This window comes from Carex rostrata, chromosome 10, assembly GCF_964058835.1.
Source record: "Carex rostrata chromosome 10, lpCarRost1.2, whole genome shotgun sequence".
NCBI classification, from domain to species: domain Eukaryota; kingdom Viridiplantae; phylum Streptophyta; class Magnoliopsida; order Poales; family Cyperaceae; genus Carex; species Carex rostrata.
The window spans coordinates 5324519-5340601 of record NC_135927.1 but is presented as its reverse complement, the minus strand read 5'-3'; the positions used below and the strand labels follow the sequence as shown (position 1 = coordinate 5340601).

Sequence of the window (16083 nt, the reverse complement as noted above, 5' to 3'; positions counted from 1 at the left end):
CCATTTATTGTCTCTTCTATTAAAACTCATTTTAAATTCCCCCGAAATAATAATATGAGTTTTTGAAATTTAAAGGGGTAAATATGGTATAATGAATTTTTGTTGGGGAATACGTAATTTTGAGGTTTTTGAGGGGCATACATGAAATTCTCCCATTAAATTAAGTTAGGTCATTACATAATTCTAACAACCCTCTGGAATTCGGCCTTAAAAAAGGTTCCATTCCTATGCCACGTGAGATCCTCTTGTTGGTACCAAATTATTCCCAAATTAAATAAAAACCTTCATGGTTCTCATTTTCAACCATGATTTTATTTGTTTTTCTTGTGGTGTAATCTCAAATGGGAAATCAAATCGGAAAAGGATAATTTAAATTTGCAGCTTGTCAGCTGTATTTTTTTAATTTTGCTGGGAAACCGGGTGGAATTTATATATATAGGAATAAAAATCACCGTCAAAACATGTGCAAGGATTTCTTAAGCTCTTGTAATTAATCTTCCAATTTTCTGAATTTTTTTTTATTTCGGTTCAAAATTGTTGGTTTTCTTTTTTTATTTGCGAATTGCCAACTTAATTAATACATCAAAACAATATTAAATTGTCATACATGCTGGAGACATGTAGAAACCAACTCCACCTAAAAATACAAGATTAAAAACATGGATTAATAAAGGTAACTAAAATTAGAAATAAGACAACTCAGCAGTAATATGTTTTTTTTTTCAATCTCAACCATTGAAATGTTTTTTAACAGTCCTGATTTGGAGATAAAATCTATTGATGTTCTCTTCTTTTCAAAATCTCAACGGTTGAAATTGTTAACAGTTCAGATTCTTGCTTATACAGCTTTTTTTTTTAAATTCACTTAAGAAAAAACACCTGTTAAATATAAAAAAATTGCAAATAAAAAATTGCTAAAAAAAGAAAAAAAAAGTATTGAACAACAAGAGAGAAGGGTACTAATGGAAGAAAAAAGGAGAGAAGATTATGGAGGCTCAGAATTGATCATAAACCAAGAAAAAAAAAATTCTGAGCAATCTCCATCTTGGCATGATCATATAGCCAAAGTGAGTAATTTTTTTTTTAATTTTGCACAAAATGTGGTTCAATATTGTTAATTTTTTTTTGTTCTTGCTGATGAAATATATCATGCTATCATTTCAAGCTGCAATCATATCTTTACTTTTCATTTCTTTTTGTAAAGTTGCATCTTAGTGATTGATGTAACTATCATGGGTGTTAATATTTTGCCTAATCACAATTTCTTAGTGATTGATGTAACTATCATGGGTGTTAATATTTTGCCTAATCACAATTTCTTGTCGGAATTAGGCTTTTTTTTGCTTGATCTTCTCAATGAACATTTTTTTTTGCAATTAGTGTTAATCTGGACATATTAATTAAGGCTTTCTAATTAACTGCTTTAAATGATATTTTCAAAATAATATAAAAGAAAATATATAAGGTATGCAAAGACAAAATAATTAATTGGAATTAATTTTCTAAGGTGGAAGGTATAGCATCTATAAACAATTAATAATATGCATCTAAAAATGCTTAAACAGGAAGGTGTTAATTTTGCAGTTCTTACAATTCAGTTTTATAAATGATAAAATATTGAATAAATTTTTGCATTTATGATTGACTAATGTACCTCATCTTAACCAATGGAGGCTTCCATTTGAAAAAAAGTACTGGAGAGAATAACAACACTAATGTTTGATAGTGGATTGCAAATGTCAGCACCATTTACTATTATGTTGAAATTCCAATGAAATCATAGTTCCATGCTAATTGCCAAATTGGAAGCAATCAGTTACCATGCAATGCATCATTTACAAATTATATTTTGTTTGTTTCTCAATTTTTTCCAATAACACTATTTCTACTATATTGTTTGGTGTTTTGATGTTTTGGTATTGTTTGGTGTTTGGTCAAATGACAATGGAAAAAGAGGGAGAGAGGTATCAACCTTTTTGTTTTGTCATTTGATGTGACTCATTCAATCTAAGGTATCAATGTTAGTTGAAGAAAAGGAAATTATAACACATTCACTTAACATGGTAAGAAGTAAAAAAAAAAAAATGATAAAAAATAATCAAAATTAAGAAAAAGATATGATGTAGACATTTTTTATAATTTAAACATAATATGCATTAAGTAAGCTGCAATTTGAAAATCGATTGATTATGCATTATGTACTGCAAAAGTTTGTCCCTTTAGTACCTTCCTTGGTGTAGGAATATTTTTTTAATTTTTTTTATTGAAAATAAAGATCTAGTTTTTTTAATTTCAATATTGATTAAAAAAAAGAAAGAACTTTATTCTAATTTTCAAATCCGCAACTTTTCACATAAAACATTGCTTTTTGTCACTACATCAAATACCGGTTCATATATATGGGCGGACCCACATGGTTCGGGGGGGGCAGTTGCTCCTCCATTGATTTTGAGTTTTAGTGGAGATCGGAACGTTATGATTGACATTTTCCCCTAAAATTTTTTCTCTCTCTGGATGTTTGATTTGTAATTCGGGTTAAATTTAGAGTTAAAATTAAATTAAATTTTATAATTGATAATTAAAAATTACAAATAAGAATAAAAAAATTACAAGTCAAAATGTTGGAAAGTATAAGTTAAAAAATAGTTTTTTAGTGGAGATCGGGACGTTACGATCGACCTGTCCCCCTAAAAAAATTTTCCCCTCTGAATATTTGATTTGTAATTCGGGTTAAATTTATATTTTAAATTAAATTAAATTTTATAATTGATAATTATAAATTACAAGTCAGAATAAAAAATTACAAGTAAGAGAATAAAAAATTACAAGTTAGAATGTTAGAAAGTAAGTTAAAACATAGTTTTTTATCGAATATCTAATTAATTAAAGTGTTTAAAACTGATTCAATATTTTTTTTGTACCCCTGATGAAAATCCTGAGTCTGTCCTTATTCATATATGACTAACATTATCTAACTAAGACCAGACAAGTTATATTTATTATATTCAGTTCCATTTTGATTCAAGGACAAATTGTTGTTAATTACATCTACTATTTTTCTATTCTGATAACTAAATATATTTTATCTTCGCTACATCTAGATATTACATCAGCCTACGTATCAGCTGGTGCAGCTGGATACCTCCATTTCGGATAAAACAGAGAGTAGAATATACAGAAGAATTCATACTCTGTAATCAACCTTCCACTGAGTGTACAAGTAACATCTTGTGGAAAAAAAAATATTAATTAATAATTTATAAAATGGGAAGTGAGTTTGCCGCCGGTAATGGAGCGGCGGTGGCCCATGGTGGATCACTGACGTGGTCGGTGGTGATAACGTGTATTGTGGCAGCCTCAGGTGGCCTCATCTTTGGCTATGACATTGGTATCTCTGGTACTTCATCAACCTCTTCTTATTTTTCTTTCATTTAATTTGTATGAAAATTTCAACCTCATCTAACGGCTAGTATGTAGGCGGCGTGACGGCGATGGAGTCGTTCCTCAAACAGTTCTTCCCGCAAGTGTTGAAAAAAATGGTGGAGGCCGAGCATAACGACTACTGCATGTATGATGACCCGAAGCTGACCGCATTCACATCGTCTCTCTACATCGCCGGTTTGTTCGCTTCTTTATTTGCTAGCTATGTCACAGAAAGGATTGGAAGACAAGGTGTCATGTTGCTCGGTGGGTTTTTGTTCTTTGCCGGTGCCATCACAAATGCCGCGGCTGTTAACATCGCCATGCTCATTCTCGGTCGTGTGTTCCTCGGCTTCGGAGTCGGATTTACCAATCAGGTGTCAATGCCTTGTATTTATAAGTTTGAGTGAGACTATAATACTATGCATATTACGAAGAAGCTCGTACTATGAATATATCTCTATTTTCAAAGTTCGAACATTCGATCTAAACCATTAAACACGATCACGATATGAAAATGTACTCAGAGAGACTAAATTTTTACATTTTAAGAAATTTTTAACTGTTTTTTTGAGTGAGACTATGATCATACTATGCATATTATGGATCGACTTGTGCTATGAATATATATCTATTTTCAAAATTTGAACAGTCGATATGAAATGTTAAACATGATCACTGTATGAAAATGTATTTAGTAAAACTAAATTTTTACATTTTTAGAATTTCTTAACCATTTTTTTGTAGGTAGAAACTCACTACTTTATATGCTACAGCATTTTTTAGATCAAGTGATTTCCTGCATATCTAAAATAATAATAACAAAGTGTAAAATAATATAAATTTTGATCTTTAAATATAATTTTATATGGATATCATGTTTAATATTCAGATTTTCACTATTTGAATTTTAAAAATAGAAATACGAAATTTTGGCTCATTTAACTCTCCAAGTTGATGCAAGCAACCTAATTAAGTTATTATGCATTTTAAACCTCAATTAACTACTTAATTACAATATGTACTAATCACACAGGCGACACCGGTGTATCTGGCAGAAATAGCGCCAGCTCGATATCGCGGCGCTTTCACGGCGGCATTCCAATTCTTCAATGGAATCGGCGTGTTGGCTGCCAACCTGACAAACTACTTTGCTAGTCACATTCCGGAATGGGGTTGGCGCCTCTCGCTCGGCCTCGCTGCAGCCCCGGCTTTTGTTATCTTGCTCGGTAGCGTTCTCATCACCGACACCCCGAGCAGTCTCATCCTACGTGGCAGGTATATATATTACCCATGCTGTTCAATCTCAGCTTTTCGATCATTAGCATCATAATTTGTTCTTGCCTGGATGTTAAAGCAAATTTTTTTTTAATATCTCGGTTGAGTTGGGCTCTGATTTCAAGGTCTGTTCAACATGATCTTCATATTAAATGTGCTTAGAGATTAAATTTTATATTTTTGGAAATTTGTACAATGGTTTATGGAACTATTTAAAATCACTAATTAATTTTTTATGGTCAACAATTTTTTTAAAACCTGTGATTTAAAAAAAATCAAAACTAACGTAAAATTTCAAATAAAATATAAAATTTGATTTCCAACTACATTATTTTTTAGTAAATGATAGAAGTCAAGCCACCCAACTACTATTTAATATCCACAAGGAATTTTCTTAAACCTGAGATCTCTCACACGGAGTCTCCAAACACATTTTAATATGGAGATCATATTGAGTAGTTTGATAGGCTGTTGCAACTTAAAATGAAGATATGAACAGAAAGCAATACATATCATCCTTACTACCTGAAGCGCCGTAGCCCAACCCAATACCGGTCTACCGACTTTAGGCTGCTAACCTACCTACCGACTTTTCAAATAATTGTAGAGTTGACACAGCCAGAGTGGCACTTCAACAAATCCGAGGGGCCGATGCCGACGTGAACGCAGAGATAAAAGAGATCATGCATTCGATTGAGCAGGGACAAAAGAACAACCAAGGCGCATTCAAGAGGTTACTGATGAGAGAATACCGGCCTCACTTGGTGATGGCACTCGCAATACCAACTTTCATGCAGCTTACCGGTGTGATTGTCGTTGCCTTCTTCGCTCCGCAGTTGTTTCGCACCATTGGATTTGGGAGTGACGGTGCATTGATAGGTGCGGCTTTGCTTGGGTCCGTCAATCTCGGTTCAACCCTTATATCGACTTTCACCGTTGATCGATTAGGAAGGAAGGCATTGTTCATGATCGGCGGTATCCAGATGATCATCTGTCAGGTAGAAAAATGTTTATATTTTGTTAAATATTTTTTTAATTATTTATGTTTGTCTTGAACTTTCAATTATGGGTGTTAATTCGATCGAACCGACAAATTTTGAATTAAATGGTTTAGTTTTTCGGTTTAAATTGTTCAGTTGGGTTGAGTTTTTAATTATTTTTGTTTTTTTTTATATTCGGTTCAATCAAATAAAATGAAATTTATTTGATATTTACTTGAACAATTTCAATTTTTTTATCTTTAGTTCAGTATAATCTCTTTTATTTCGGTTCAACTAATATATATCTTGATATTTATTTATTTTGGTTCAACGACCAAACAAACAAAAAATACTTCCTTTTTCGGTTGACAATGTTAATTCGATTGGTTCGATTAGATTTTATAAACTGAATAAAATTTTAATTTAATTATTTTAATTCAGTTTTAACCAAATCAACCGTTTGAACACCCCTACTTCCAATTAATCTAGCCTTCAATTAGTTCTCATGTCCTTGACATTTTCCTCTTCTTGTTTCAAGGTGGCTGTATCATGGATAATGGGAGCACAAGTCGGTGGAGGCGGTACTGCTCAGCTGACAAAAGCCTATGGATTAGCGGTTCTCGTAATCGTATGCATCTATGCAGCGGGATTCGGGTGGTCATGGGGCCCACTAAATTGGATCATTTCAGGCGAGATTTATCCTGTCGAGATACGATCATCAGCACAGGGAGTAGGCATAGCAGTCAGCTTTACCAGTATCTTCATTCAAACACAGTTGTTTCTCACAATGATGTGCCGATTCAAGTACGGGATTTTCGCGTATTTTGCCGGATGGGTTTGCATCATGACGACTTTTGTAGCAGTTTTTCTACCAGAAACAAAGGGGGTACCGCTTGAATCAATGGGAACTGTCTGGGCTAGACACTGGTACTGGCGTCGGTTCGTTTCGGTGCCAGAAGGGTCGTCTTGTTGAGTTCATATATGTTCATACTCACTTTGATCATCTGTATGTACACAATTTTCATGTAAGATGGCTATATTGGAGTATAGATTTTACACAATATCAGAGTTCATGTTCATTGAATGTGTTGTGTTGTGTTGTGCTCAGATAAAAATATCACCTTGTTATTTCTTGTTAAATATTACATCAATACTGGATATTATCCAAAAAGGAATTCTGTAGAGTTTTCCTACAAAGATACTAAATAGTGGTTTCAAGTAAATAATTTCTCGAGGAAAAAAAAAAGATATTAAAGACATATGTCTCACCCAAAAAAATTAAAGTAAAATGAAATTATCTAAACTGTTTACCAAGCCAATTGTGCTACCTCCCCTTTCTATTTTTGATACTTGTTATTAGAATCAAATTGTAATTAGCACAGTGAATGAAATGTAAACGGACCATATATACTTTTTGTTATATATTTTAAGCAAAATGTTATAGGTAATATATATAAAAATTTATGACCATATTTTTTTGTAATTTTTTATATTAGTGACCTCCTCCTTTTTTCTATGTGTTTGTTTTCATAAATTAAAATTCTATCTCTCCTCCTCATTACATTGTCATGTAAATGAACTGTCGATGTTGATGGTTACAATAAATCATCTTTATTTAATTTAAAAAACAACACATAATAGATCTACCTTGTCAATCTTGATGCTGTTACAATAGATCGCAACTGATATCATTTTATAGGAAATCTAACAAAATAAAACTTTGTCATGCCATGTTTATTTTGTAGTTAATTATTTTTTCACATTATTTTTCAATTGTAAGATTCTTCATAAGTTTGGAGTGAATTTTAGATTCTTCACACTTTCAAATCATGAATAAAAATGAATTACGTGTGAAAGACCGCTATTTTATATATTGAAGTCATATTTTTTCAATTAATTATTCGTGTTAACTTACTAGTCAATATTGATATATAACTTTTAAACGAAAAATGATAGTCTCTATCTAGATATCAAAAAAAAAAAAAAAAACTTTTAAAAGAAAAAATATGTTCGATGTAACTTCAATAATGAGATATTAGAGGAAATTAAATATTACTTATTTGCAGCTTGCTATAACTTAGATTTTATAAATTTTATTTGTTTTGACATATTAACCTTAACAGACTGAAATTATATATACCTTTATCTATTTTCTTATTATTGTTTGGGTCTAGCTTAATAGTCTTAACCAGACATTGTAACTCCCAAATTTAATTTTTATTTTATCCAATTATATTTATTTTTTTATTTTTAGAAGTTGTTAATCTTACATTTAGTTCATTTAAAATGTATGTCTTGTATGTAGGTAATAAAAACTTGCAAATAATAATAAAGTAAATTTTTTTATTAGAGAAACTTTTTCTTAGCATTTTAAACATTTACTGGTATTTCATAATTAAATAAATGAAAAATAACACCTATCATTCCATAGTAGATATAATTTCTAAATTTTTATCATAAATTTCTCCAAAGAGAAGTCGTTTAATTGACTAACTAACGAAAGTCGAGAAATATTTTATAACTTCATACAAATATGCTCAAACAATCTGTACTGATCATAACATAATATTTGAATTCGTAAGGGGTTTCAAATTATCGCATTAAAAGGTTTGGTAATATTAGATTCATAATTTTATATTTTCTTAAAAGAATTGGGTGAATTTGGGATTTTCCAACGGTTAGCTTGTAACGTACGTGTAGTCGATCGGCCAATTTTTTTATATGTATCATTTTAGAAAAATAAATTTTAATTATAACATCATTTCTAAAAAATAAAAAAATAAAAGACGGCCGTTTTTATATTTTCAGAGCAATTAAATCTATTTACTCCGTGTAGCCGTTACCAACAAATTTGAATGATAAAATTGGAATTTTAGCAGATATTACCAAACCTCGCAAATTCTGAATTTTAACCAAAATTCTCTTTTAGGGATGATAAAAACTTTGAAATTCTTTTAATTCGGAAAAGATGATATAACTATGGTTTTCACCATTTTAATGCAAATAATATTTTTATGGATCAATTAAATTTTCCTTATATTTTCACTGTTTTCATCATTTTAGCTCAAAAAAAGGAACTGTCGAGAAATTTAATAAAATTTGAAAATAATATATGGAAATGCCAAAAAAATAGATGTAGGTTACATGAAGAGAGTAGTTGATTTCAATTCTATGCATTGGCTTTTATCTTTATTTTTTTTCTTTCTGTGTTTGTGTTGAATATAAACTGAACCTATATCAAACTTAAAAAATATATATATATTTAGAATATTTTCCAAAAAAAAAGTGTGTACGTAGTTCGTATTAGCTTAATTTTATTTAATATAAATTTCAACAATTCAATATATTTTGTGATTTTTTTGGAGAAAGATAAAATTTACATGAAATTATAAAATGTTTTCTACTATGAAAATAAATTCTTATGTGATATATTGCAACACGCAAAAAGCATTTTACAAAAATATAACAAAGAAAAACTTGCAGAGCTATGTTTATTTTTATAGTTATTTTCTTTTTACAATGTTCGTCAATTGTTAGATTATTCTCACAATATTGTAGTGAAATTTAAAATAAATATGTACGAAACACATGAATAAAAATGAATTACGTGTGAAAGGCCACTATTTATTTATCTAGTTGTATTTTTCGATTCATCTTGTTGTTCATTTTTAAATTATTAGTCATTACTGATATATGCTTGTTAAAAAATTATAATTTCTAAATTTTTACAATTTAGATATCAGAGTGAATCAAATATTGCTTATTTTATTAAAATATATTAACTAGATATGAGTTAATGGAAAATAAGTCAAATGTAGGGCTTTTCATAGGCACTGACCTATAGAAAAATAGTTTAGTTACAGGAGAGAATTAAAGCAGCTTAATTGAAGAGAGATGAGTTTCAATGGTATAATATAAACAAGTGTTTTTTATCTGATAGTCCGGTTTGATTGATTCTCATTATAAATTGAAGATAGTTCACCTAACCAAATGCCTCATGATGAATTAAGAGAATGTCTTAATTTTGAACTTCTAAATTTAATCACATGTAATAGAGACCTAATTGTTTACATTATGCATTTAATAATGTTGAAATTTGAAATTGCTACAGCATGAAAGTTGCTTTTTGGAGCTGCCGAAAGTCAATAAGGAAGACATTAAGCAAATAATACTTAAATTGAATAATTTAAGTATTGAGACACATCTAGGCCGTGATGATAGCCTCAATCATCTCTTATCGGATTATAGTCTCCATCATCTCTTATCCTAAATTTTTTTTATTTTTGCACGTCCTGTCTTGATTGCATAATATATTATAGGAATGTGTAAGTTTTGTACACGTTCTGATATTTACAATTTAAATTTTGACATGTTCCAATAAATTCTTTCTTGGCAAAACAAATTGTTGAGAAAATTTAATAAAGACTTAACTTTTAATAAAAACCCATGCGATAGAAATAATTAAAACTATTTAATTATTTAGAAGACTGCTCATGTAGAATTAACATGAGGAAACTATGGTTTTCTCTTGGCAAAACAAATTATTGAGAAAATCTACAAGGACGGTGCCTGAAGAATCAAATTGTTCATTGGCACAGTAAATTAAATGTAAACGGACCATTCAATGCATTCATTATAAATCTACAACGCGCAAAGAACATTTTACACAAAATCTAACAAAAGAAAATTTGTTAGGTCATATTTATTTTTTCGTAGCTATTTTTTTTTTTTACAATGTTCTTCAATTGTTAGATTCTTCTCACAATTTTAGAATGAAATTTAGAATAAATATATACAAAATTAATGAATAAAAATGAATTACTTGTGAAAGGCCAGTATTTTTATTTATTTAGTTGTATTTTTCAATTCATCTTGTTCATGTTAAATTGCTAGTCACTACTGAAGTACTGATATAGTATTTGTTAAAGAAATTATTTGTAATATAACTTCTATTTTTTTATATATCGGAGTAAATCAAATATTATTTGTTTGTGTTATTATAAAGTAGATTTCATAAACTATAGCTGCTCTTGATGTCTTAACTAGAAAAGGTATTGCTTAATTTGTTTGATACAAAATGGAGACCAAGAGTCCCTATTTATACTAGCTTAGAGACTTGATATTTTATTTATTTCTATTTTTAATTTAACCGACATTGCAAGTCAGTTTGAATTTTCTGGAGAATTCTCTGTAGCTCTCAAATTTTTTTTTTTTTTAAATTTGAGCTGCACCTACGGTGCTGACTTCAACAGTACATAAAACAAAAGTTTGAAGTGACAATATATCTAATAGAACCAAACCATTCCAGTTCTGATTTTTTTCAGTCCACACGTCCGGTCCAGTCCGGTTTTAACAACTATGATTTCTATGGAATAAAATTTTCAAACCAATCTACCTATTATTATATGTTCTTTTTAAGTTATTTCCATTAATAAAAAAAATACTGTCCAATAATCAAGGGTAGAACATGTACATTACATTATAGTAATTTTAGTCCAATGATTTCTGAATACTAAGCAGCACAAAGTCTAATCAATGGTGTAGGCTACAATGGGCCCACATGTCATGCCGCAACTGCTTCTATTTATAGTGCGTATTCTCTGAGATATCTCAACTTTTGCGTGACCGACGTGTCCAGTGCCTATTCGGAGGTGATGTAGGGGTCAGTATTATGTGTGCTTTGAGATTCGTGCAGAGCGTATTTAAACAGTTGAGATTTTCCATAAAGTCATGCAAAGTTTGAGATATCTCAGAGGATACGAATTCTTCTATTTATGATGAAGAGGGATGCAATGCCTGAACGCATTATAGATCTATTATACAAAAAAAATATATATATTGCCATGCTATATTTATTTTCGTTAATTATTGTTTTTTTTCACGTTTTTTGCAATTGTTAGGTTTTTCTCACAATTTTAAAGTGAATTTTATAATCATTCCAATCATGAATAAAATGAATTATGTGTGAAAATCTAGCTACTATTTATATTTCAATTGTATTTTCCAATCATTTTGTTGTTCACTTTTGACATATTAATTAATCGTTAATGAAAACATGTTTAATATAACTTTTACAATTTTTCATTTTAGATATAAGAGTAAATCAAATATTACTTATTTGCAGTTTGTAGTATTTTAAATTATAAATTATAACTGGTCTAACACTTAATTTTAACACCTTATAATCAATATAAATACAAATAAAATATATTTAAATTACATATGACAGAGTAACTTGACTAGCTCAACTGCTTTTCCAATATATACCTTTTTTCAATTTATTTTAGTATTATTCAAAGATATATTAGTCTATTTTTTATTAAAATATATAATTTTGTATGGAGAATTGTTTTTCGTTCTCTTATAATATGTTTATGTTGCAATACACGGGCGCGATACTAATATATATATATATATATTATTCCCAATTAATATGAGTAATAACAGAAATTTTAGTAATAAGAATAATAATTTGATAATAAAAAAGAAAGTGTGTAACAGTTCGTATAGCTTAATTTAATTTAATTTATTTTCAACAATCAATATATTTTGTGATTTTTTTGGAGAAAGATAAAATTTACATGAAATTAGAAAATGTTTTCTACTATGAAATCTACAGGTATTATACTGACGAACGAGACTCGGTTTTTAGAAGAATCAAATTGTTCTTTGACACATTAAATGAAATGTCAACTTTGTTGCCGTTATAATTTATAGATTCTTATGTGATACATATTGCAACACGCAAAAATCATTTTACATAAAATTTAACAAAAAAAAACAAAAATTGCCGGTACATATTTATTTTTGTAGTTATTTTTTTTGAGGGGTCCACTTACAACATCTTACAACAATTTGATTTTGTAATTTGGAAAATTCAAACAATCGATTCAAACTGTTCAACATGATCTCTGTAATTTGGAGATCAAATTTTACATTTTTCTTGAATTTTTTAGTACTTTACAAAATTGTTGTTTTAAGATAATTTTGAACCACTAAAAAACAACAGTTATGTAAAATACTTAATAAATAGTAAAAAAGTTCAAAAAAAAAAATTTGATCTCCAAGTACATTTTAATATTGATATCATGCTGAGCGGTTTGGATCGACTGTTTAGATTTTTGAAAATTTCAAAACTAAAATATTGCAATATGTTGTAACGTACAAATGTTGTAAATAGGTCCCTAGTCCCTCCTCAATTTGTTTTTAGTTTTTACAATGTTCTTCAGTCGTTAGATTCTTCTCACAATTTTGGAGTGAAATTTAAACTAAATATGTACAAAAGTCATGAATACAAATGAATTACGTATGAAAGGCCACTATATTTATTTATCTAGTTGTATTTTCAAATTCAATCTTGTTGTTCATGTTAAATTGTTGGTCACTACTGATATATTTTGTTAAAGAATTTTTTTTTTAATATAACTTCTAAAATTTGACATTTTATATATAAGAGTAAATCAAACATTACTTATTTGTGCTTGTTATAACTCATATTCTATATAATTATAGATACCACCCTATCTTATTCATAATATGCAAGTAATTATCTAAGTGTTGTATAGATCATTTACAAAAAAAATGATAATAACAAACATGTTAAACAAGAAATTTACTTATTGCAATTCTTATTCGATTTAAACTATTATGTATCTGAATTTGGCATCCATTATTATCTTCATTCAAAAGTAATATAAATAAGGTTATCTACATTTTCAAATTATTATTTGGAGAAAAATTAATGTCATTATCTTGTTAAAAATAAAAATAAATACTGATTATGTAACTCCTCCTGATATTAATAAATACATAATTTATAATTCAATTACGAAAAATAGATTATCTTTTGAAGAAGAATGTAATTATCTTGTCAAAAAGTTAACAAATCCAGGTTATGTAACCTGATAATATTAATAAATATATAATTTAAAACTCAATTACGAAAACAGCAAGTTTTTCTCTTGATTTTGAAAATTCAATCGTTAATTTGGGTTTGAATTGAATGAAGGTTTCATGCTTGGCGGGTAGCCCGGTCTAGAAGTATCAGACCCAGATCCGACAAGGCTTTTTACTAGAAATCTCGGTTTTCGGATCCTAAAGTAACTCAAATTTTGAGTTAAGATCTGAACCGTCCAATATTTTTTGGCATAAATATTAAAATGTTTTTGTGCATTCCACCTAGGACAGAATTGATCCGGATTTTAATCAAACGGTCTGAATCTGAACTCAAATTTTTATTTACTTCAGAGGATCCGGACCACTGCTATAGAACCATATTCGGCTTAGCTCGACTCGTCATATGCACGATTCGAATTTTTAGTTGTGTCTAATTCGGTTCGGCTCGTTTACAACCCTAGAAAATCCTTGTTTTTTTAGATTGGAAAGGAGCAAAGAAAATTCCATTTGAGTCTAACCAACCAAATTAACCCTAATTAAGCAACAACAATAATAAATTATGAATTTTAGCAGATATTACCAAAATTATCATGAAATCAGGCCTAAGATGTAACAGTTAGTTGGAGGAACATTTTGAGTAACTTTATCATCTAATTTTATCCATTTAAATAATTAAGTATCCCAACAAATCATTATTTTCATCTCATGTTTACTTTTATCCCAACATATATATAATTAAGTATTCAAAAATTAAATTTAATCTTTTTAAATAAGGAAAATATTATTTTTTCATTATTTTAATCAAAATAATCTTTTAATTTTGTTACAACAGCAACATGATGATTTTGATACATGACTTAATTAAGTTTTGTCAAAATTTTCATTATTTTTCATCATTTTGGCTAAATAAAAGAAATTTGTGAGATATTTTATAAAATTAGAACATCAATTGGAGAAATGCAAAAAAAAATATTGTAGGTTACGTCAGCAGATCAGTAGTTGATTTCTATGCATTAGTTTCTTTCTTTTAATTATTTTCTATCTTTCTGTGAATTTTTTGAAGAAAAAAAAATACTCAACCTATATCAAACTTTAAAAAAAGAGATAAATATTGGAAAAAAAAATTAAAAAAAGTGTGTACACAGTTCGTATAGGTTAATTTAATTGCTTCTAATCAATTCAATATATTTTGTGATATTTTTGAAAAAAGATAAAATTTGCAGGAAATTAGAAAATATTTTATTGAAATATAATTTGAAGGAATAAATCAATGCAATCACAAACCGCATAACTTTTTATTTATAGAAATAATATAAAAATAATATAGAATAATAGATGGATTACATAAAAATATTGATCTCTGAAAAGAAACTGAATTTTTTTTGGTTCTTCAGACAATTCTAAAGAGAATTTTTTATTATAAAAGATTTTATAAAATAAGAGAGAAAGAGAAAATTAACATTAATTAATTTTTATACATAAAAAATCGATAAAAAAATTACTGATACATAAACTATTTTTATCAGGGTTCTAAATAGCGCGCTATAGCGTTTTCGGACCATAAAAGCTATGGCGCTATCGGCGCTATAGCGCGCTATAGCGGCGCTATTTGGGAATAGCGCTGTTTTTTCAACCGGTACGCTATGACGCGATAAACACTATTTAAACCTTTGATTTTTATTTAAATATATTATTTTATTGAATATAAGTCACAATAGCTACTTTATAATATTATACTTGGCTATTTTATAATTTTAGTAAATCAAGAAAGACTTATCTTATCTCCTAACAAAAACTCATGCAGTCAAAGTAATTAAAACTATATAAGACTGCTCATATAGACTTTGAAGACCATACAATTTAACTGTTTCTTAGAAAACTGCCACCATTAAAGTATGTGGTATCAAATTTGAAGTTGTACATACAACTCCTTAATCGCTCTGGATCTGGTGTGGTCATCATTTATGTCCGAATCTAAATCAGACATTCATTCAATATATACCGCGTTAGTGCGTTCCGTCCCAAAACTGTGACAATTGGCTGTAATTTTTAGAAATCTCAAAATTTTGAAAATAACGACTAGTTTCCCCCTAAAAAATCTCCATAAGTTAACCCTCATTTTTCTCTCATTTTCACATCAAATTATTATTATTCTCAATCTCTCATGCAGCAACACCGCAAGACAGCCAAAAACCACGTTTTCAACACGTTTTCTATTTTTAGCTCGCCAAGGACGCGTTTTAAATGCCAAATTTAGACATGATGACAATCAATTAACACCTCTATTTGTTTGATTAGACTAGATTAATCACAATTCCTCTCTAATTTTTGGATTTGAGACCAACCCTAGGTAGAAAATCGAGATTGAGATGAAATTGAGAAAGAAATTACCAATTTAACAACATAGAAGCTTAATGGATGTAGATTATTCCCAACTTACACAAAAATTTCAGATTTGATCAAAACCCTAAACAATTGAGATAAATTTCAGATTTTGAGAGAAGAGGAG

The 16083-nt window shown here is 28.9% G+C and overlaps 1 protein-coding gene across 1 annotated transcript; it reads left to right on the top strand.

Annotated features, from left to right (window-relative positions):
• The first annotated feature begins 1012 nt into the window (after positions 1-1012).
• On the top strand, positions 1013-6930 carry LOC144560710 (sugar transport protein MST1-like). The gene is made up of 6 exons (XM_078309962.1): positions 1013-1067; positions 3102-3397; positions 3478-3797; positions 4457-4698; positions 5306-5696; positions 6217-6930. Exons 2-6 carry the CDS (start codon positions 3265-3267, stop codon positions 6649-6651), a joined length of 1521 nt encoding a protein of 506 aa, XP_078166088.1. The 5' UTR covers positions 1013-1067; positions 3102-3264; the 3' UTR covers positions 6652-6930.
• The last annotated feature ends 9153 nt before the right edge of the window (positions 6931-16083 follow it).